We start from the raw sequence: 24,191 nt of genomic DNA on the forward strand, positions 1-24,191 counted from the left end.
GATATGAGAATATATTTGTACTTTTAATAAATTAGGGGGTGTATGCTTTTAGTCATCGCCTTTATTATTCCTAGTTCCTGCATGCTGCACGCCAGCACCTTCGAACGAATACAGTGTATGAAATGAGAACCTCCTTATAATTTTAGGATCTAATAGGGTGTTATTTATAACTAATCAATATTTCAGTTTCAGCTGGCCCCTTCAATCAGGCCCCCTGCCAGTAGTAAAAGCTAGGACAACGAATGCATTGATAACCTATTTGGAATTTTAGCACCAGATAGGAGGTCATCTGCAAATAATCATCCCCGCTCTCTAAGTAGTCCTCGCATGCAGTCTGCTGAGACGCCAAAATCAATGCATGAAAATAACACCTGTTTATAATTTCAGTTATAGGGTTATTTAGGGAAAGCATCATCTCCGACGCTACCATTCCCGTCACAATAAATGACACGAGTACCGGTTTACCAAAAAAAAAAAAAAAAAAGACACGAGTACCTCATTGTAATTTGAGGACTTATATGCAAAAGGCATCGTCCCAGTTTGAACCATCTGTCAAGGCTAGTTAAAATCTAGAATCACCATATCTGCAAACAACCCTCCATAATTACACGAAATTACATCACAATTATGAGAGAGTCCATGAACTCAAATCGTTAATCGTCTCTATTTGGCCCATTGGGGAACTGTGATGGGAAACGATTCAAGGCCCAGTCTTAGATGTCAGATATCTAGCAGCAGAGGTTGCGCATACTCGTTTAGGAAGGGATATTTGAAGATCCAAGAGACAACTGGGGACCTGTCTGAATTTTTCCATGGCATTGGACCGAGAATCCTGCAGGATTCATAGAATGGGCCATCTATTTAAGTATAGCTCTATCAACAAAATACCTAGCAGCCCAAATCCTATAGAAAGGAAAAAGGAATCTTATAAAAAATGATTCATAGAGTCATTTTTTCCCTTTTACAGCCCAAAGGCCAGTATTTAAGCCGGCATTGAAGTAGGCCATTAGAAGATGCGAGCTAGATGGGCCAGCCAAAGAGTCCAATTCTTGCCGGATTTTCGGCTCCATCTTGTAGAAATATCCAAACAGTCCTTGAAGTAGAGTCACCTTCAACTCAGAGTTTCCTTGCTTTCATGGTTTCACAGGCTTTGTGTATACCCTGCCAAGTCACCCTTAATTCCACTATACACATATTAATGTCATGTATTTTTGCGCCTCCAGCAGCCAAAAATTACATTGCGATTTCTTACAACGAAAGCAGCTCCATCAAGAGCACCTGCATTCTTGACATCCCCATCAAAATTGAGCTCAAGAGTCCCAAGGGTTGGGGTTGCCAAGAGAGCTGATGCAGCTGTTAAGGTCCAAGAGAGGAGTGGGAGGAACCCCGGGTTTCCTCGGTCTCTATTTGGTCGTTAACGACAAGGGCATGGGCAAACAGAGGGAAGCAGGCTAAGGACTTCATGAGGATTTGAGTGGGGGATTGAGGAAGACCTTGAAAAACACTTTCATTCCTTGCATCAAGCTCATACTTCCTTAGCTACTGGACACCGCCAAAAGGGCATGATCAATTGTTTCCTCAGCATCGTGGCAGATATGACTATAAACCTCAATCTAAAATATCCTCCTATTAAGAACAGTTCGACAAGGCAGCCTACCCCAACAGACCTTCCGTAGAAATTAAGGAACCTTCGGTTGCACTCTCAACCTCCAAACTCATGATATGTAGACAACTGCATTGATAGGCTGAGGCTTAAAATATATGGTTGAGCAGTAGATGGTTTTAATCATACCTCGGGCAAAACCAGTTGCAGGAAAGGGTTTGTAATATCTGCAGGCCACCTTCGTCGATAGCCTCATCCCCCACATTCTATCCGGAGATATGAGATCAGTCACCTTTAAATGCTGGGGAATTTCAATGTACATAACAATCGGCCAAGTAACTGAGCTGGAGCTTGAAAGCCAACATAAAGAGTGACCATCCCCCAACCACCCATCTGAAATGACGTTCAGTGATAGTAGCATACTAAATTTTTTCCATGCTGCAGAGGTGGATCAGACATGGCATGAATATATCTGACAGCATACTTGCTTCTGCTTTCTGACCAGCCTTGACCATAGACAATCAGGTTGCAACATCACCACATCACCCTGGGAGCTTGTTTACAGAGAGGAGAGTCATGTCGGTCAAACAAGAACAGGGACCCCTAGGCCCTAGCCCTCCAAAATCTGTGTGGAGAATTAGAGTATCTTGGGCAATCAAGTGATTATAATCTGCTGACCCAACATATATAAAATTCCTGATAATCCGATCAACATTATTTAGAACTGAGATAGGAATTAAAGAATTGGCCATTAGGAAAGTGGGTAGAGCAGCAAGAAAAGACTTGGATAATACCATCCTTCCAATCATAGACGGGGTCCTCCACTGCCAACTTTCAATCCTGCTGCAAAAGTTTCGAAGCAAAGTTTCAGCATCTGCAGCTCGTAATTTCCTACAGATGCAGGAGCTCCAGGAGAAGTCCAAGTGGCATTCAATTTTGGAATTGAAAATTTTGATTTTTATTAAATATATATCTTAAAAGTCAATCTTGACTGACGCATATCATAATTTTAGAATATATTTTGTACTTGTCGGACAGTTTTTATTACCAATCATGTTATATGTGTCCATAATTTATGCTAAAAATTAATAAAAATAATATTATATATTCTCAAAATATTGAGAATTTGAGACATACATTATTAGTGGTTAGTTTCTAAATACTCTCAATCGTAGGATCGTCACGGAGAACAGTGATCAATCCATTCAAGATCGGTGTATGGATCACCTCTCTTCCGGATAGATGAGTCTCAAATTTGCAATGTGAAGACATTGGAGTGAGAGTGCAGGTGATTGTTAGAGAATAACTTATATTGAGTATGATCAATACAAGAAATCATTTAGATGTCTACTTGCTCATCAGTGATTTTCTCGATGTTGCAGTGATATGAGTGGTCCTTTAACTTGCGGTATGTTGGCTATTTGCAGCAAACTTAGTTTGACTGTACATTTTTTTGGTCCTTGGCCATTCGAATTCTTACTGTGTATGTTAGCTATAGTAGGTTCAAGTTTGCTGTTTGAGTAGGATGCAACTAGATGTAATCTATCGACTTTGGTAAAAAATGAGTAGTCCTATGTAATTTGTGAGACTAAGTTCAGAAAATTTTTGGTCAGAGCAAGTGTGAATATTGAAAAAGAGTTTCCACGGGATTCACAAATGAACTCGAGTCAAACCAATCTAGCATATGACTAATGATGGAATTTGACAAGTTCTCCATGACTTCTGTCTAGTCAGAACTCACGATAGAAGGACTAAATCACACGGTAACTGCACCTAGAGATCCATTCTTCTGTTTTGCTGGATTGCCACTACCTGCTGCTAGATATCACTAATGGATCGTGAGAACTCACTGAGATCATTTTCATATCAACAATCCTTATTAGGATGAGTTGAAATCTAACTAATCCATCGAAAGGAGTTTCGATGATGCTATGATGAAGATCATTGTGTGTCTCACTACCAGACAAAATAGAACCTGAGAGACCACATATAAAAGAGTATGATCTAATCAACAGCTTGGATCGTATTTAAATTATCAATTGGATTGATGGTTTGAATTTAGAAACTACTAATTTATAAGTGTTACAAATTTAGCAACTACTAATTGTTAGAAGAAGGACTTAATTGCAAGTATTGTAATTTAATTGGATCTGATTAAATTATGAATCAAGTACTAATTAATTTAAATCAAATTTAATTAAATTAAATTTGATTTAATTTAAGACTAATTAGATTTAATTATCCATATTAGATTTGAATTTCAATCTTTATTAGATTAAGTTTGACAGCTTTTCGAATTTGATTCAAATCGGACTCGAATCGGATTCGAATCAAACCCAGATTGAACCCAATTGACTTAGACTATCTGAGCCCAAGTTCACCTGGGCTTCTCTCTCCATCTTGCCAACCAAGAGTGAGAAAGGGCGGGAAAGGTTCCGGCCCTTGCTCTTGCATGCGAGAAAGATGAGGGGCACTAATAGTTGGTGCCCCATCTTCCTTATCTGGGACTCTTCCTGAAAAGATTTGATTCAAACTTAAATTTGATACAGATGTGATCTATCCTTATCAGATTGAGGCATGGAGCTAATAGGAAAAAGGATTTTTTTGCGACAAAATCTGATTGGAAGGAGGGCGTGTGTGAGGAATAGCTACGTGATTTTTCCTTACGGCAAACATCCATCACAATGCCTTTAATCCCTTAATTCTTACATATCCACGCCTTGGATCAAATTAGATCTTATCCATTAGGGCATTAGAGATTGGTTGGGCATTGGGAGAAAATTTTGTGTGACAAAAATTGATGTGAAAGGGGCATACAAACATGATGGTTGGTTGAGGATTTTTACTTCTTGTGGCTAGCCCATATCTTCACACCTCTATTCCCTCGATTTTCTACGTCCCACCTATCCTCTAGATCAGATATAGGGAGAAAAAGAGAGAGAGGAAAGAGAAAAAAATAATTTTTATTCCTTTTCCTCTTGTAGAGAAAGTTTCCTTAAGTTCATCGTGAAGGATTTGCAAGATAAGAATTTTTTCGAGTTCTAGAAAAGAATTCAGATCCAAGCGAAGAGCGAGATCTGTAAAGTGTTAGTATACCGATGACCTCGATGCTTCGATCGGACATCTCCGTGTGGATATCAACCAAAGTCGAGCACTTGCGCGGTTCAGATGTGAATCCTAAACATTTACAGAATCTGAAGATATGAAAATTAGATCTTCAGTTTATACTATTGATCTTTTATTTTTTTTTCAAATTTCAAATTTTAGTGATGTGTTCGTATGAAGATCCTTGCATGATTTGCAGATGAGATCTGATGCATGTTTTAAATTAAAAATATTTTAATTTAATTTATTTTTATTATATTTATATATATTATTTATGAAAATTTTTAAAATTGAATGCATGAAACCACCACTATTCCTAACAACTTTAACTGCTGTTTAACCTGAACTGTAATCTTGGGGCTAAATATTTCATGACTGACTTCGAAAGTCATAAAGTCACATCCCAGATCTCTCTTCTCACTTAAGAAATGCTTTGGGGTGTGGATCAGCTGCAAAATGTTCCTTGGATCCGCGTGATGCCGGAGGAGCAACTAATATTTCAATCATCCCAAATGCATTGCAATAATTACTATGAATTATACAGATTTTCTTGCTAGTAGTAATAGTAGCGGTAGTAGCGATTCTTGTTAGTAATAGCTTTGCATCCTAACGTATGGGCTTCAGCTTTATGATATTAGAGAAGGGTAAGATGTATGCAGCCTAACCTCTATATATGGGACTATTTTTATGTTTCAAACTGTTGGGTGGATATCTGGATAGGATATCATCTTCCAAGACTTTTTCAGTACTATACGATGCAGCAGGAAGAAAGAAGAAACAAAACAAAATAATCAAAATACGTGAATCAGCCACAAAAAGGCTCGCCTCCACGGGGTATACAAACTTCACTATGAAAAAGAAATTTTACAAGAGGAGATCTCACCCTCAATCCTCGTACATCCAATTTCTCTTTCACTAGAAGTTTTCCTCACAAAAGCTCTCTCTCTCTTGGAAGACCCTTTGAACCCCTAAAGTGACCGACGTCCGCTGTCTAGGAGCCTCCTGCTCCTTCTCTCTCAGCGTTTCAGCCTCTCTTTCTTCTCTCAGATTTCGTACGGTACGTCCTCCGGCAAAACCAGACCACTATTTCCATCTGTGCCTCACAGGCCCTTTTAAATGGCTTAAACCTAATTAGATTAGGTTTAAGACTCCTTAATCAACCCATATAAGGATCTGGACCGTTGGATCGAGAATCAGATCAACCCACACCCTCCGATCGCGCTTCGATCCACAGAATAGTGCCGTAGAACCATTAGAAACGCATGGGAAATGCCCATGCGGTCTACAGGCCCAGCCGTGGACCATCCGGTCCACGGTGGATCGGGGTATAGGCTCAGGCAAGGCGCCTGGGCCAGGGCGGGCCCACGCACGGGCTGGGCCGCACGCCCGCCTGGGCAGCACGCCTGGGTCACGCATCCCGCGCATTGTCCCTGCTTGGGCCGCATGCCATCGCCGCTCCGCCGGCCTGCCGATGGTCCTCCGCCGTCTTGGGTCTCATGCTAACTTCAAAAGCTCATATCTCCTCCATCCGAGCTCCGTTTTGAGTGATCTTAGTCTCGTTGGACTCTATTTTTCGTTGTGAACCTCGCTGTGGGCTCAATGTGGATTGAATCTCGAGATGTCAAATCCTAACAATCTCCATCTCGACTCGATATTCGACCTCCTCCAAACTCCGAGAGCTTCTGAATCTCCTCGCCCCTATGTCCTGGGACAATTGCCTGCCGATCATGGATGGACAAATATGGAAGTCGAACCAGGCTGCTCGATCCCATCTCCATCGTATGCTGTGCTTCTCCTGACCTGAGACCTACTCGGGGCGTCGTCCTGCGGCAATAGGAATCTCACCTTGCGACGTTATCTCTCGTCCTTCCGAGTCTCTTGTCTCGTGCCCGATCTGCCTCCTGGAGCTCCACCTCGTTCTGGGCTTCACCTGGCTCCCGAAGCTCCACCTCGCACTGGGCTTCCTGCCAGGCAATAATGTTCTGTGCTCCCCTTCTTCTCCTTCAGCATAATCCTATCGCCGCGTAGCACCCTCAGGATTTCTCCAACAGCTATCGTCCTATAGCCTCTCGAATTCAGTCTGCTAAGTGAGATAAGATTCCATCTGAAATTGGATATGTATCGGACCTCCCCTAATCTCCTCACTGCACCGTTATGTGTCCTCCAGTTAACCGTCCCAATGCCTCTGATCGCACAACTTGATCCATCCGACAGATATACAGTGCCCTCACTGTTCTCTAGGGAATCAAACTACTCCTCTCTGCAACATACATGATAGGGGCATGCAGAATCTAATATCCACTGCTCGAAAGAAGTAGATACCTCGTCAGATATCTCCAAGATATCTCTATCTAAATCACTGTCGGCCGTCGCTACAGCAGCCACCGTCTAATTTTTGAGTTGAGAAAAATCTCTGGCTAAATGTTCCAACTCCTCACACCGGTAACACCTGATTTTGCTCAAGTCCCTTCTGGACTTGGACCGCCCTCGTTGCGATCTCCTGTCGCTCCATCTACCGCCTCCTGCTCCTTCAAAAGCCATCAAAGCTGAGCTACCACCACCTGAGCTCGAAGCTGAATTTTCTCTCATGAGAACCTCGTTCTGGAGTATCGCTGCAGTGACCTCGTCCATCTTGATGGTGCTCTTCTCCACTAGAAGAGCAGTCACCAAGGACTCGTACGAAGGAAGAAGCGACGCCAGCAAAACCAGCGTCCTGGTCTTCTCCTCAACATTCTCACCAACGCTGAGGAGGTCGGTGAGGATTTTCTGAAAGTGGCTCAGATGCTCCTGCACGCTCTGTTCTTCAGTCATCCGCAGTTGGTAGAACTACCACCAGAGGAAAAGAGTGTTAATGAGAGACTTCACCATGTACAACTCCTCGAGCTTCGACCACAGCACTGTCGGGGAAGTTTTGCTCAGCATATAGATCACCACCTCATCCGTCAGGTACATGCGGATGGTGCTCACCGCTTGCATCTGTAGTCGTTTTCAATCCTGCACCTCCATGATGGTCGGCTTCTCATCGTACAAGAGAGCATCGATCAATCTCTGTTGGATAAGCACGTCCTTCACCCTTGCCTGCCACAAAGAGAAATTGCTCTTACCATCAAACTTGTTGATCTTCATCTTGATTGTTCATATCTTCTCCATCTTCAGTCTTGCTTACCACCACTGCAATCTGCATCCTTGTACCACCTTGCTCTGATACCACTTGTTGGGTGGATGTCTGGCCAGGACACCACCTCCCAAGACCTTTTCAGTACCATGTAATGCAGCAGGAAGAAAGAAGAAACAAAACAAAACAATCAAAATACGTGGATCAGCTACAAAAGGGCTCGCCTCCATGGGGCATGCAAACTTCACTATGAAAAAGAAATTTTACAAGAGGAGATCTCACCCTCAACCCTCGTACACCCAATTTCTCTCTCACTAGAAGTTTTCCTCATAAAAGCTCTCTCTATTGGAAAACTCTCTGAACCCCTGAATTGACCGGCGTCCGCTGTCCAGAAGCCTCCTGTTCCTTCTCTCTCAGCGTTTCAGCCTCTTTTTCTTCTCTCGAATTCCGTACGGCTCCGTACGGCACGTCCTCTGGCACAATCAGACCATTGTTTCCCTTTGTGCCTCACAGGCCCTTTTAAAGGGCTTAAACCCAATTAGATTAGGTTTAAGACTCCTTAATCAACCCATATAAGGATTTGAACCGTTGGATCGAGAATCAGATCAACCCACGCCCTCCGATCGCGCTCCGATCCATGGAATAGTGCCGTGAACCATGAGAAACGCGTGGAAAATGCCCCTGTGATCCACAGGCCCAGCCGTGGACTGTCCGATCCACCATAGACCGGGATACAAGCCCAGGCAATGTGCCTGGGCCTGGGCCGGCACGCGCGTGCGGGCCCGCGCACGGGCTGGGCCGCCCGCCCGCCTGGGCCACGTGCCTGGGTCGCGCGTCCCGCGCGTTGGCCCCGCCTGGGCTATGCGCCGCTGCCTGCGGCCGCACCACCGCCGCTACGCCGATCCGCCGGTGGTCCTCCACTGCTTCGGATCTCGTGCTGATTTCAAAAGCTCGTATCTCCTCCATCCGAGCTCCATTTGGGATGATCTTGATCTCGTTGGACTCTATTTTTTACTTCAAACCTCACTGTGGACTCAATGTGGACTGAATCTCGAGACGTCAAATCCTAACACAAATCTATGATACCCAAATTATAACGGAACAATCTTATCGTTATGTAATACTCTCTCTCTCTCTCTCTCTCGGGTTCCCATGGCGGCACTGTTTTTTTAATTTTTGTTTTCTTTAATAATTTCAGGGTTGTTTGGTATGGTTTGGCCATATTACTAAACTAAACTTCATTTTTTTTAAATTATATAATTCAGCCCACTGGTTTTAGCGGGGATGGTGGTTAGCCGATAGACTGCATGAGAATTATAAATTCATATCACCGATATAACACAACACAGCCTCTTGAAAAATCGAGACTGCACATTTTGACTGTTTTAGATAAGCAAACAGCTTACAAATTTTTCCACTTTTCAATCTCATGACCGTTTCTTCCCATGAGTTTGAATTTTTTTTTCTTGTTGTTAATGATTTATTTAGTCTAAAGCAAGCTTCCTATATCAATCGGCCATTCTGTTGGTTCACCAAAACAAGAGGGTATCATGACCTGTTTGAATTTTTCTTTAATCTGAACATATTATTAGTCCTTTAAAAATTGTCCTTAAACCACATAATTAGGCATTAAACATTTAAACAACGATTCTAGATTTTGGCAACAAAATAGGTTAATAAGTTCACCTTTCTAAATGTGATAGAGTTTCTCAAGTACATCAACACCCTTCCATGCTGAATCTCTCCCATTTTTCATCATCTGATGCAAGTTTCAAGATGTAGATATTTGATTATCTAGCCCATCTACCACTGGCATGGGAATACAGCCTGCAGTAACAACATGATTAGATGTAATAAACATAATGACAAAAAGGTTTTTCACCATCAGCAACTTCAGTTGTGGAGGCACATATGGATTAACCTTAGAATCAGAGCAAATTAGTGGCCTGAAAGAATTTACCCTTAAATAAGTCAAGTATGCAGTGAATCTCTGAGTCGCATCATGCCAATTGGCATGTCATAAACAAAAATGAGCCGGACCTGGGGATCCAAGTGTTACCAATCTGCCAGCGGTTTCGCATGCTAGGAGAGACTCCTCTTGATATCGCTCATCAGCAGTATGTTTTCCTTTTTGCTAAATCCCATAATGTCTCTAAAAACTTTAAAATTGAACTTGTTTGCATATCTCAGAAGATGTTCCTTTTATCCCAACATTAAATTTTGAATCTGATGCCTAGATATCCAGTCATGTCCTTTCTTCGCATACATGCAGACATAGAGCAAGTCTAGCCTCCCTCAAACCAACTGCAACCTGGTCTGCATTCCAATCCTTTTGCTCTCAACAATCTCAAAACACCATTGGCATCCTCTCTCCTCCCTGCTGAAATATAAATATCAGCGAGCATCAAGTAGTTGGCTGCATTTTTGGGCTCCAGGTAGAACAGATGCCTAGCCGCTGCTTCTCCAATTGCCACATCACCATACAGTCTGCAAGAACTAAGCAAAGTGCTCCATATAACAGCGCTTTTGCAAACCTTTGGCATCCAATCTTGTAGCAAATGGTACGCTTCATGCAAATGGGCAGCTCGACAAAACATATCCACCATGCACGTGAGGTGTTCAACATCTGGCTCCAAGCAATACTTCTCTTTCATGCATCTGAATATTTCCCACGCTTTCTCCACAAGACCTGAATGGCTGCAGGCAGACAACATGGCAAGAAATGTGAAATGGTTTGGTTTTATTTTGTCCTCCCTCATCTTCTCGAAAAGATTGAGAGCCTCCTCTACATTTCCATTCCATGCATAAGCTTTTATAAGCGAACTCCATGAAACCACATCCTTCCCTAAAATTCCATTAAAGACCTGCCTTGATTCCCCGATGCATCCGCATCTTCCATACATGTCAATAAGGGAATTCGCAATGGATCTCTCCATCTCAAAACCTCTTTTAATAACATGAGCATGTATTTCTGTTCCTTTAGTTAAGGATGGAATCAAAGAGATAACAGAGAGCAACATCAACAAGGTAGCTATGTCCAGACTAATGCCTCTCCTTTGCATTTCGAGTGTGAGCTCAACTGCTCTATCTACCTCTCCAAGCTCTGAAAAGGCTTTGATTACAGCATTCCATGCAATCACATCCCCTCTTACTTGCACAGATGTATCCAAATAGTTCAGCGCAATCTCCATCTTTCCACACTTTGTATACATGTAAATAAGTGCAGTGATAACCAATGAATCTGTTTCAAATTCACTACTACCACTAGCTAAGTACTTCTCTTCGATCCATCTACCTTGTTTCCAATCACCCAAATCAGCACAAGCATGAAGCACATGAATCAAGATAGACCTGGTGGGTTGAATGTCAGTATTTAACACCATTGAATGGAATAATTTGAGGGCATCGGAGGGCCGCTCATGCTGAACGTATCCACCAACCATCGTACTCCACGAGATGGAATCCTTCGATACCATTCTGTTAAACAAATCGGCTGCCACATCCAAGCTGTCACACTGGATATACATTTCCACCAGAGAATTCAAAACAAATCGATCGTCCTCGAAGCCTATCTTAATGACAAGAGAACGTACAGCCTCTCCATTATTAACAGAACCAGAACTCGCGCAACAAGAGATCAAACTCACAAAAGTAGCCTCCGTTGGTGGAATCCCGCGAGCCAACCTCATGTCTTTGAACAAACCCATCGCCTCAAATAGAAGTCCAGCCAGTGAATACCCCGAGATCATGGCATTCCAAGACACGGCATCTCTAACAGCCATTTTATCAAACAACTTGCGCGCAGTTTCAAGGTCACCAGCTTTAGACCACAGACCAACCAGCGCCGTCCCAACAAGGAGATCATCCTGTAGCCCTTTAGTTCGAGCGAGGTCAGCAACTTGGTAGCCCAACTCGAATTCCGAGAGACGGGCGCACGCCGTGAGAACAAGGTGAAACGTTTGCTTGTCCGGCTCGCATTTCGTAAACGACAACGTCACCATTTCGCGGTAGACATCTAATGCCAACCGAGGCCATCCGCTTCTCAGATAGCCTCTGATGAGAGAGTTCCAAACAAGACTTTTAGTGGGTCTCCCCTTGTGGGAACTGAAGACTGGTCGAGCAGAATGGACGTCACCGAAAGAGAAGTATTTGGTGATCAAAAGACTGGACAGATAAGGATTATGACCAAGGCCGGAATAAATTATTCGGGCGTGGAGACGCCGAAGGTGATCGGAATAGTGGCAGTGGTAGCAGAGAGAGTGAGCGAGAGCCTCTTTGAGGCCTTGCCAACTTATCCCGGGCGGGTTTAGATTGGAATAAAATTTAATCCCATGTTCTGGATCAAAGCGCATGTTTTGAATCTCATCACATTTGCTGCAGCGACAAGCTAAGGCTCAGTGATAAATGTTGATACAGAGCAGTGTGGAAACTTCGGCATAGAAATCAATATGAAATAGTTGAACCGTTGCAACCGGCAGCAGGTGCAGCACAGGAAAATGATTCAAGAGACTGGGCCACATCACCGTGGGTACGAGTTCTGGAGGATTGTGGAATAATTGCCTGCAAAGGGCCGGTCTAAGATGTTATGTTGGCATGTCTTTTTCCGTGTGACCAACTTGGTGCCACCTTTTACCAAAAAGGCAACAAGGTGTCACCGACAACTATAGCTGGTAGCCCGTTCAAAGTCTTCATATTTCCAGGTCGCAACATGTTCCTGCCTTCTGGACGTTTGTGCAACCTGGTTCTTCCATTGCTGGCATCATCCAAATACATGAGTCTAGCAAAATGTGGCGATTTCCTATCCCCTTTTTTCTAGACCGACACCTTGTGGCCGTGAGGAGCTGAAGCGAATAACCAGTGACATCAATTGCGCGATCCACCCTGTCCTTCCCTCTTTTATTTTCTCCACCTGGATGGATTTGATATGGCAAGTGGCTAAAGTGAATTCCACACTTGCACAGAGAAAACCTGACAATTGATTGATGTAGCGTTTGCCAGTATAAGATCCACTCAAACGTATTGGGTGATTTTTGGGGTTCATTATTTAAATAATTAAAAAAATTTATTTATCAAAATAATATATTTTTTTAATTTATTTATAAAAATAATATAAATTTATAAAACATCATTTGAAATGACGTTTTATAGCCACCACGTCACCACTTTCTCTCCTCCTCTCTCCTCCACATGGACGATAAAAAAAAATTTAAAATCATCATTTGAAACGCCATTTCAAATGACCACTTTAATTATTTATTTTCAAAAAAAATAAAAAAAAATTAATTATTTATTTTCAAAAAAATAAAAAAATAAAAATTATAATTTTAAATTTATAAAAAAATAAAAATTTTGATTTTGATCCAAATAAAAATCATCATTTCAAATTACTTTCTCCATTTCAAATTAATTTTTTTAAAAATATATAAAAAATAGGTCTAAAAAAATAAAAAATAGAAATTGTAATTCTAAATTTTAAGAAAATAAAAATTTTAATTCAAATAAAAATCAACATTTCAAATTAGTATCCCCATTTCAAATTAATTTTAAAAAAAATAATTAAAAAAATTATAATTCTAATTTTTAAAAAAAATAAAAATAAAAATTTTAATTCAAATAAAAATCACCATTTCAAATTAGTATCCCTATTTCAAATTAATTTTTTTAAAAAATATCCAAAATAAAAAAATACCTTAAAAAAATAAAAAAATAAAAAACAACATAAAAAAAGGAACAAATAGGAAAAAAATAAGAATTATATTTCTAAATTTTGAAAAAAAATAAAAATTTTAATTTTAATTTTAATTCAAATAAAAAACATCATTTCAAATTACTTTCCCCATTTCAAATTATATTTTTTAAAAAATATCTCAAAAAAATACCTAAAAAAATAAAAAAAAACACCATAAAAATAGAAAAAAAAATAAAAAATAAAAAAAATTATAATTATAATTTTAAATTATAAAAAAAATTATAATTCTTATTTAAATTCAAAAAAAATTACTGTTTCAAATTACTTTTCTCATTTTAAATTAATTTTATTAATAAAATATCTCAAAAAAAGAAAAAGTACCTAAAAAATTAAAAAAATAAAAAAGACCATAAAAAAGAAATTAAAAAATTAAAAAAAAATTAAAATTATATCTTTAAATTTTTTAAAAAAATAAAAATTTTAATTCTGAGACAGATGAGACACATGAGACTCTGTGTATCCATGTCCACAAAGCATAATATCCGATCACTTGAAATGATGTTTTCAAAAATGGGCTTAAATATCAAAAAAATATAAAAAATATAAATTTTAAATTTTAAAAATAAAAAAATAAAAAAAACAAAAAAAAAATAAAAAATTTATAATTATAATTTAAAATTTATAAAAAAATAAAAATTTTAATTTTAATTCAAATAAAAATCATCATTTCAAATTACTATCTCCATTTCAAATTAATTTTTTAAAAAAATATCCCAAAAAAGAAAAAATACCTCAAAAAAATTAAAAAATTAAAAAATATCATAAAAAATGATAAAAAAATAAAAAATATAATTTAAAATTTTAAAAAATATAAAAATTTTAATTTTAATTCAAATATATATCCCAAAAAAATATCAAAAAAATTAAAAAATATCATAGAAAATGACGTTTTTAAAAACGCCATCTCCCATGGCGTTTTCTCAGGTTAAGATAAAAAAAAAAAAAGCAGAACTCATCTTGGCGGCAAGCTCTTCCCTCCGGCGTCTTCCTTCTCCTCTCCGGCGGCACGGCGGCTGTGGCGAGCTCCCTCTTCTCTCTTTCCTCTTTCTCTCTCTCTCCCTCTTCTCTCCTTTTCCTTCGCCCGCCAGTGACAGCCGGCCGACAGCAGACCTCTGCGCCCCCCATGTCGTTGACCGGCCGGTGGGCCGACGGCGGTCGCTCCACCCCTCCCATCCCCTTGCTCGGCCACCCCATCCCCTTGCTCGATCGCCCCTCGCCGCGCCCTTCTCCCTTGCTCGGCTGGTGGCAGCCCTACGGTGGCTGACCGATAGCATGTCAGCGGCTACCCCCCGGCGGCGGCGTCGCGCGCCACCCCCCCTCCACATCCTTGGCCCGACGGTGGGCAGGCGGCAGCTGCCCCCTCCCCACCTGCCCCCCCTCGTTGGCCCTTCCCCCTCGTCGGCAAACGGCGGCCGACCGACGGTGGCCCCCCGACGACGGCCCTGTGGCGGCCGACCGGCGACGGCCCAGCGGCAACCCCCAGTGGTGGTCCCATGCGGTCCTATGGCAGCCCTGTGGCTGCCCCGTGCGGCCCTGCTGTGGCCGACATTTGGGATGCACGTCGAGGTCACATTATTCATAGTGATCATATTTTGAAAGACCGTTCATATACCGAGAACTACATGACTTGATTTTTTAGCATTACAGTGCGAGTCATTGGACAGCCTCGGTATGCAGTTCCCGGATACGAGGGCGAGAGTTTTACCGTGTGTCTTTTGGTAAGACTATGAAAATTATATTTTATATCAATATCTTTATTTCTAATAATTAAGATTGAAAAATAGTTTATGTTGTTTGTGTTATATTTTTATTTTATATTTTATAGTATATTGTCAATTTTATTTTTATTATGTAGACTGATTCTATATCGGATCTTGTGTTGGACGCTCATCGTGCTTTATTTACGACTGATAAGGATGAACGGATTCGGATACTACGTGAGATACAGAGAACAAGTTTTGAAACATTGGTGGCGTTTGGTGTTGACCCATATAGCTGTGTGCCTTGGTATGGAGCAGCCGATGGCCAGATATGAGATATACGCCGTCCCCATATGTTCCACATATGCCATCACCGCATATTCCGCAGATGTCATCACTAGACGTGCACAGATGCCACCACCTTTTGATCCACAGATGGCAGCGCCTTCTTCTTCCTACATCCCTCAGATGACATCACCGGGTACCAGTTGGCCACATGAGTATGACACTTTCTTTTCAGGTCCATCCGTGTATCCAAATAAGAGGGTTAAGGGGATCGCTCAGTCCGTAGATGATCCAACAGCATCAGTTATTCCTGAGCAGCATGATCAGCAGACCTCCACTGATATAGGGAAGGAGCCATCACAGCAGATACAGGAGCAGAAGCAGCCATTGAGGATCTTCCTGAGAAGATCTAAGCGACCACGGGCACCACGACGTCCTTGTGGGACTTAGTATTTTTTAGATTTATACTTAATATTTTTGAAACTTTTATTGTATTATTTTTTATACACTTGATATTTTTATTCTATTTTATATTATTAATTATTAATTTTATTTTATATTATTTAATTTCAAGTGATTGGATATTATGTTTTGTGGATATGGATACACATACTCTCATGTGTCTCAGAACATTAGGGGAGAAAAAGTTACGCTAAAAGAGCTATAAAAATTATAATGTAAATAATAATAATATGTTGGATAATTTAATTATATTTCTTAAACTACCTAAAAATAAACTAAATCAGACAAGTCAATCGGGAACCAGAAAAGTTCAAGCCGATTTTTTGATAAATGAGATGAATCGGACCATACTGGTACATCTCGATCTGGTACGGGCACGAATAGCTACGTACGGTGCGGTATGGACTGGTATAGGTCGGTAAGGTTTCAATACATTATGGTGCTTTTACCAACCGCTTGCTGCGATACGATTTGGACTGCTATAAGTCGGTATGGGGATGATATGGATTGGTTTTCTATTTTTTTCTTTTTTAAAATTTATTTGAATTAAAATTAAAATTTTTATTTTATTTTTTTTTAAATTAAAATTTATTTTAATTAAATTTAATTTTTTTTTTAAATTTAAAATTATAATTTTTATTTTTTTATTTTTTTAAAATTTAAAATTTATATTTTTTTATTTTTTTATATTTAAGTTTATTTTTGAAAATATCATTTCAAGTGATCGGATATTATGCTTTGTGGACATGAATACACAGAGTCTCATGTGTCTCATCTATCTCAAAATTAAAATTTTTATATTTTTTTAAATTTAAAATTATAATTATAATTTTTTTTTAATTTTTTTAATTTTTTTTTTTTCCTTTTTTTATGACTTTTTTATTTTTTTATTTTTTTGAGGTACTTTTTCTCTTTTTTGGGATATTTTATTAACAAAATTAATTTGAAATGAGAAAAGTAATTTGAAACAGTGATTTTTTTTAATTCAAATAAAAATTATAATTTTTTTATAATTTAAGATTATAATTATAATTTTTTTTTTACTTCTTTTTCTTATTTTTATTGTATTTTTTTATTTTTTAGGCATTTATTCTCTTTTTTTGAGATATTTTTTAAAAATTTTAATTTTAAATGGAATTTTTTATTTGAATTAAAATTAAAATTTTTATTTTTTTCAAAATTCAGAAATATAATTCTTATTTTTTTCTGATTTTTTTCTTTTTTATGTTGTTTTTTAATTTTTTAATTTTTTTGAGGTATTTTTTTATTTTGGATATTTTTTAAAAAAATTAATTTGAAATATGGATACTAATTTAAAATGGTAATTTTTATTTGAATTGAAATTGAAATTTTTATTTTTAAAAAAAATTAGAATTATAATTTTTATTTTTTTCAATTTTCTCCTTTTTTTTATATGGTGTTTTTTATTTTTTTGATATATTTTTTAGATATTTTTTAAAAAAATTAATTTGAAATAGGGATACTAATTTGAAATGATGATTTTTATTTGAATTAAAATTAAAATTTTATTTTTTTAAAATTTAAAATTTTATTTTTATTTTTTTAGATCTATTTTTTTAGATATTTTTTAAAAAAATTAATTTGAAATGGAGAAAGTAATTTGAAATGATGATTTTTATTTGAATCAAAATTAAAATTTTTATTTTTTTATAAATTTAAAATTTTTATTTTTATTTTTTTCTATTTTTTTCATTTTTTTTTTTTGGAAGTAAATAAATTAAATTTTTTTTGTTATCTATGTAGAGGAGAGAGGAGAGAGGATGGTGATGTGACGGCTATAAAATATCATCTTAAATGATATTTTATAGATTTGTATTATTTTTATAAATAAGTTAAAAAATATATTATTTTGATAAATATTTTTTTAAAAAATTATTTAGGTAATGAACTCATGGCTCTTGCTTGGATTTTGTATAGATGTGCATTATTCAATCAACAAAACTTTGATTGAAAAATAAAAATGAAAATAATAGCATTTGACTTCTCCCAGCTTTCTAATGAATATGCTTCGGATGCCCGTAAGATGACCCTCAATCTCCAGGAATCTTGTATTCGATGCTTCCTAATTTTCAATCACGAGACTCAAAAAATCGAGGAAACATCACAAATTGTGAGGGCTTGCTATCTTATTTGAGTAAAACCACGAAGAATATCATGCATACTCCAAGAATTTGTTCTCCGCTTATTCTAGCCAGATCATGTAGCAACATTCTAATTAAATATCCTATTACCCGACACCAATCCTCAAATTATTTAATGCTTTCTTGAAGAGTCAACAACTTTAAGAACTCGTTCTTTCGAGGTTAAAAAATTTATATATGAATTTATATTTTTTTAAATAAATATTTTTCATATAATATTTAAATAAAAAAATAATTTATCAATATTTTTTTATATATTAAAAAATAATTTGAGAATCTGTTACTCATATTTTTTTTCATCACTAATTTTTTAGATAAATTGCTAAGATCTATTCATATTTTTAATAATATCATTTATTATATAAATATTATTATATATAATAATATAATATATTATATTATATTATATATATTATATTATATCATATTATATAATATATATTTATAGATAATATATACTATATAAATAATATAATATAATAAATTATATTATATAATAAAATAAAATATATATTATAAAATATTATAAAATATTGATATATATTAAAATAATATATTATTATATTATATTATATTTATTATAATAATATAAAATATTAATCTCATGTTAAAATAATAAAATATTATTATTCAATAATAATATTGTATTAATATTATACATAAGATAGTATTATATATTATTATATTGTTATTATAGGATTAAAGATATATTGAAAATAAAATTAAATATTATTTTTTTAATTGATGAAAAAATGATTTATCTACTTTTTAGATGAGTAAGATTTTTTTTTATTTCATGGATAAATATTGTCAATGAAAAATAGATCATCTATTTAGAAAAATATGAGAATATGGATAAGTTGGTCAATAAAAAAATTGATCAATTTTTTCATGATATTTATTTATCAAAGGATGAAATCTAAAAATATTAATAAAAATATTAGATAATAAAAAGAAATTATTATCTGGACCACACCCGATGGACTATCCATCTGGGCGTGGTCTAGACAATAATTGCTCGATGACAAGGGCGTATCCAGATATCGGATTCGGATTCAATAATCAACCTAAGTCAAACTTATAGCTCAATCAAAAGTATTAAACTAAGCCAGCAAATAAATGGTACCAAGGTGCAAATCGATAAAAGTGAGATGGTTGGTGGGTGTCACATTGGGAGAACGAAATTCTCTGCAGTACTCAAAAAGTACCACGAAATATTGTGTATATATCGAGACATCCATAAAAAAAATAATTATATGATGTTTATCTAAATTATTTAAATATTTTTAAAATTTATTTATTTTTTAATATTTTAATATATATATATATATATATATATATATTAATTATTTATTTTTTTGATAAATATTTTTGAATAACCGCAGCGAATCTGTTCTCGGAGTAGTGCCTCTCTCTCGCTCACGTAACGTTGACGAATCACAGGCCCCAGGACCACAATCCACTATCCTGGGTAACATGGGACTACATGTTTAACTCATGCGTCCCATTCCGCCCACCAGGACGCCCTCCACGTTAATCATTACTTGGACCAGGTCCAATGGACCATGCCAAATCTCACGGTGGATAACGCTACATTGCCCTTTGTATTTCACCAATTCCCGATTGCGCGCTATCCACCGTGCATATATTCTCCGACATTTGCCCTGATCCAGAAAAATAATTTCTCCCGTCCCGCTCACCCTCCCTCCCCATGCTGCGCAGACTGCAGAGGCAAAAGTGGAACCGCCTCTTTCTACTTCCGCCTACCTTTCCCTTCCTCTCGTTTCCACAATTCCACACCGCTTATTCCAGCTCTATTCGACTTGTGCCTCACGAGCGCTCCGACCACACCTGGCCTCCTGGCCTTCTATTAAAGGCGCTTCTTCTCTCTTCTGCCTTCTACCCGGCAAACAGCTTCCCTACCATCCTCCATGGCCTCCCTTAGAGCCACCACTCTCTCCCTCAACCCCCCAAGATCTGGCAAAACCCTCTCTCCTCTCCCACAAACCCGATCTCTAACGTCTTTCAAATTCCCTATTCCAAGCCCTACAAAATCCCCAAAATTAGCCGCTTCTCCCAACCGGCATACCATCACCGCCTCCCTCTTCTCCAACAACAAGCAGACATCCTCCGATTCCCGATCATGTACTTCTTTATTCCTACCTTATTCCACTATCTACTCTGATTTAATTCTCTGTTCTTTGACCACTGGTACTAACTTTTTTTTTTTTTGCCTAATAATCATCAGCTAAGGTGCAGGAGATGTACGTGTACGAAATCAACGAGAGGGACCGCGGCAGCCCAGTCTACCTCCGCCTGAGCCAGAAGGAAGTCAATTCGCTCGGCGATCTGGTACCTTTGACCAACAAGGCAAGTTTATCCCCATCTATTCCCCCTCCCATTCCCTCACATGAACCACCTATATGCTGACCAAGTATTCTTCTCTTTATTCCAGGTCTATCACGGTAATTTGGAGAAGAGGCTGGGGATAACGGCGGGCATCTGCGTCCTGGTCCAGCACGTCCCGGAACGTGGCGGAGACCGATACGAGGCGATATATAGCTTCTATTTCGGGGATTATGGGCACATATCGGTCCAGGGGCCGTACCTGACCTATGAGGACACGTACCTGGCCGTCACAGGCGGGTCGGGGGTATTCGCCGGGGTTTACGGCACGGTTAAGCTGCAGCAGATCGTATACCCGTTTAAGATATTCTATACCTTTTATCTCCAGGGGATACCGGATCTCCCCAGAGAGCTTTTGGGGAAGCCGGTTCCGCCGTCGCCGACCGTCGAGCCCACCCCCGCCGCCAAGGCAGCCGAGCCCCACGCCGCCGTAAAGAATTTTACCAACTAGTTCGGTGGTCGATCAGTGCGCAAATAACACGTCTCTAGTCTTGTCAAAGTATTGGTTGTGTGGTCTTTATCTGATGTAATTGTTGTCTATCCGGCTGTTGAATTAGTGCAACTTGGATTAGAGCCTTTCTAAGCGTGATTCCCTTTTTTTTTTTTATTTTCCTTTTGACAAGGATGCTTGTTTCGTTCCAACTTTCTGTGTGAGACTCTTCTACTGGTTCGGTGGTCCTGGGCTGTTATGTTTCGTGATTACTGCTATGGATAATCAGTTTTGACCACCCTTCACCAGGACGAGTCCTATCTGGTAGTAGGTAATTACTGATTAATGCGGTAAACGGGAGATAGATGGTTTCTATTAGAGTTCTGGATACCATTCAAATTAATCATTATCCATGTTGGGACCAACATGGGTAGTCTGTAGGCTGTAGCATTGTTCTTTTGGTTTTATTTTTAAGGTTCGCTGTCAAGTGCGTACAGCTTTGCTAGTGCATTAAAAATTAATTTGTGTGGCATTGCTCGATGGTGTGAGTATTCGGTATCCACCAGCTGGTTCACTTGGATTGAAAAAGAATTTACACAGAAACGTAGTAATTTTTTATTGCAGCACTGGCACTGAAAGTAGGGATAAGAAGATTGAACAATCTCCGTTCAATTTTTTTCTAATATCTAATTTATGCAAAAAAAATTTGAGCATCTAATTGGTTTTCATATTCGTATCCATATCTAGTTTAGAATATTCGATTATGTTTATAACCCTATTTGATTTTATATATTATTTATTAATTTTAAAAAATAATTATATTAATATATTATTAATTTGATTTATCATCTACTTAATAATATTCTTAATTTTATAGTCATAAAATTTAACTATTCAAAATATATTTACGTTTATATCTATATTTTCAATATTAATTTATATTCATATCTGTTTAAAATAAATATCAATATAAATTTTTGTATTCGACGAACATCCATATTTATATTTATATTTATTAAATAAAATAAATATGAATATTGATGTGTCAAAATTCGATCCGATTTTAGTTAGGTTGGTCCTAAATAAGAGGAGTAATATTATCAAAAACTTGTGGCCAAGAGTTCATGTGAATATGTAGAAAAGAAAGAGTATCGGGAGAGGAGAAATCCGCATTCCAGTAGTTGAGAGCCAACAAAATTTTTGCGGGGTTTGGAGAGCAGAGATCTACCTCTCAGTGGTCATCACTCATAGTGATTGTTGGGATATACCAACCGATCCCTCTCACGCCGACTCACCCTCGGGCCCTCCTGACCGGCGCCCGATTCTACCAACCGCACCGACCGACGACTGCCGGCACCGTCCGATCAAATTTATGTCAGTCGAGCAGACCCTCTTCATTTTCGACTGGCCGAGCTACGGAGCACGATGTCCGACTCCCGCAACGCGCCCGACTGACCATCAAAGGGTCCCTGGGTTTTCACCCGACATTCCACAATCGAATGCTGACGTACGGTCGGTCGGCTCCCCAGAAGCCGTACGACTGCTGTGGGCCGCCGTTCTGACAAGGGAGTGCGCATGGCCGCCCGGGGATATTGTCTTGCCAAGGACATAGATTAACCCCAGCGATGTGACAAGCCCACGGGACTTGATAGTCCGCGGCGACTCTGACAGCCCCCGATGATTTGACAACTCTCCCAATTATCTGCGCCATTAATGACGGCGCCACACCACGCCCTACTATAAAATGGGGATGGCAACAGTGCTGTGGAGAGGTTCTTTCGAAGCCCTAGCTCTCTCTCTCTCTCGTTGAGCTCCTTGATTCTTTTCTCCTATTGCCTAATCTCCTCTCTGACTTGATCGTCGGAGGGTCCCCGCCGGAGGCCTCTCCGGTCAGTGCGGACTTTTCTTGCAGGCGCTCATTCCCGACGACCAGGCGACGAGGGGATTGGCCGCAACAGGTTTGGCGCGCCAGGAAGAGGGCAATCACGACCTCCGCAGAACTCGAAACATCCTTTCGAAATGACAAGGACCAGGGCTCAGCGATCGAGGGCCACCAGATCGGCGAGGCACTCTTCCCACCGGGAAGAGGCCTCTCCTCCACCCTCCATGGCGGAACCTAGCTCTCCGCATCCGGCACTGACCGCGGAGGCACAGATCGCGACGATCGTGCAGCAGATGACTGTGCTGACGGACGTGGTCAAGACCTTCAACAACAACCAACCCGGTTGCCGCACTCGCCGGCGGAGCAACCGGCGGCACACCCGTTGCCCTCTAGGAGCAGCTGCCGACGTCCGCGTCGGTCTCCGTCTCCTCCTCAGGAGCAACCGTCACAACACTCCCATCGAGAAGGGGAGAGGCAGACACGGCATGATACCCACCGGTCCAGACGACCGTCTCTTTCCCAGCTGGAACGGGCAAGGAAAGAGAAGCGACTGCAGACACCGTCCGCCTCCCTCTCAGATTCATCGGGAGACTCCACCCCCGGATCTCTCAGCACCGACGAGCCGACGACTACGAATGCAGGTTCGAAAAAATCAACCATCGGCTTGTCCAGCTGCAGGTGGACGGACAGAAGTCCTCGAACGACGTCGACTTTCAGACCGTCCAACCTCTTTCCCAACTCATCCTCGACGAGCCGATCCCTAGTCGGTTCAAGATGCCTCATGTGGAGCCCTACGACGGCTCCACCGACCCAGTTGACCATCTGGAGAGCTACAAGGCTCTCATGACGATCCAAGGGGCAATCGATGCCCTTCTTTGCATCAGCTTCCCCGCCACACTTCGCAAGGCCGCCAGGGCCTGGTACTCCGACCTTCGATCGGGAAGCATCCACTCCTTCGGGCAGCTCGAACATACTTTCGTGGCCCACTTCAGCACCAGCCGGAAGCCTCCGCAACCTCCGACAGCCTTTTTTCCCTCAAGCAGAGAGAAAATGAGATGCTCCGGCACTTCGTGATGCGATTTAACGTGGCTACGCTTGAGGTTCAAAACCTCAACGAAGACATGGCTATCTCAACCATGAAGAGGGGGCTAAGGGGGTCCCGATTTACATACTCCTTAGATAAGACCCTCCTCCGGACATACGCCGAACTGCTGGAGCACACGTACAAATACATACACGCAGATGAAGGAGCTTCCGACCGGCGCCTGACCGAAGCTAAGGGCCCGAAGGAA

General features: G+C 39.4%; 2 protein-coding genes across 2 annotated transcripts; one reads left to right on the plus strand and one right to left on the minus strand.

Annotated features, from left to right (window-relative positions):
* Positions 1–9,555: 9,555 nt before the first annotated feature.
* Positions 9,556–12,653, minus strand: LOC105040042 (pentatricopeptide repeat-containing protein At4g13650-like). Its single transcript, XM_010916422.4, has 2 exons — positions 9,784–12,653; positions 9,556–9,650 (listed from the first exon to the last, which is right to left on the minus strand). The coding sequence occupies exon 1, from the start codon at positions 12,173–12,175 to the stop codon at positions 10,109–10,111; it is 2,067 nt and encodes a 688-aa protein (XP_010914724.3). The 5' UTR covers positions 12,176–12,653; the 3' UTR covers positions 9,556–9,650; positions 9,784–10,108.
* Positions 12,654–19,902: 7,249 nt separating this feature from the next.
* On the plus strand, positions 19,903–21,170 carry LOC105041662 (allene oxide cyclase, chloroplastic). Its single transcript, XM_010918642.4, has 3 exons — positions 19,903–20,326; positions 20,430–20,551; positions 20,637–21,170. Exons 1-3 carry the CDS (start codon positions 20,113–20,115, stop codon positions 21,036–21,038), a joined length of 738 nt encoding a protein of 245 aa, XP_010916944.1. The 5' UTR covers positions 19,903–20,112; the 3' UTR covers positions 21,039–21,170.
* Positions 21,171–24,191: the final 3,021 nt, after the last annotated feature.

This window comes from Elaeis guineensis, chromosome 2 (assembly GCF_000442705.2).
Source record: "Elaeis guineensis isolate ETL-2024a chromosome 2, EG11, whole genome shotgun sequence".
Classification (NCBI taxonomy): domain Eukaryota; kingdom Viridiplantae; phylum Streptophyta; class Magnoliopsida; order Arecales; family Arecaceae; genus Elaeis; species Elaeis guineensis.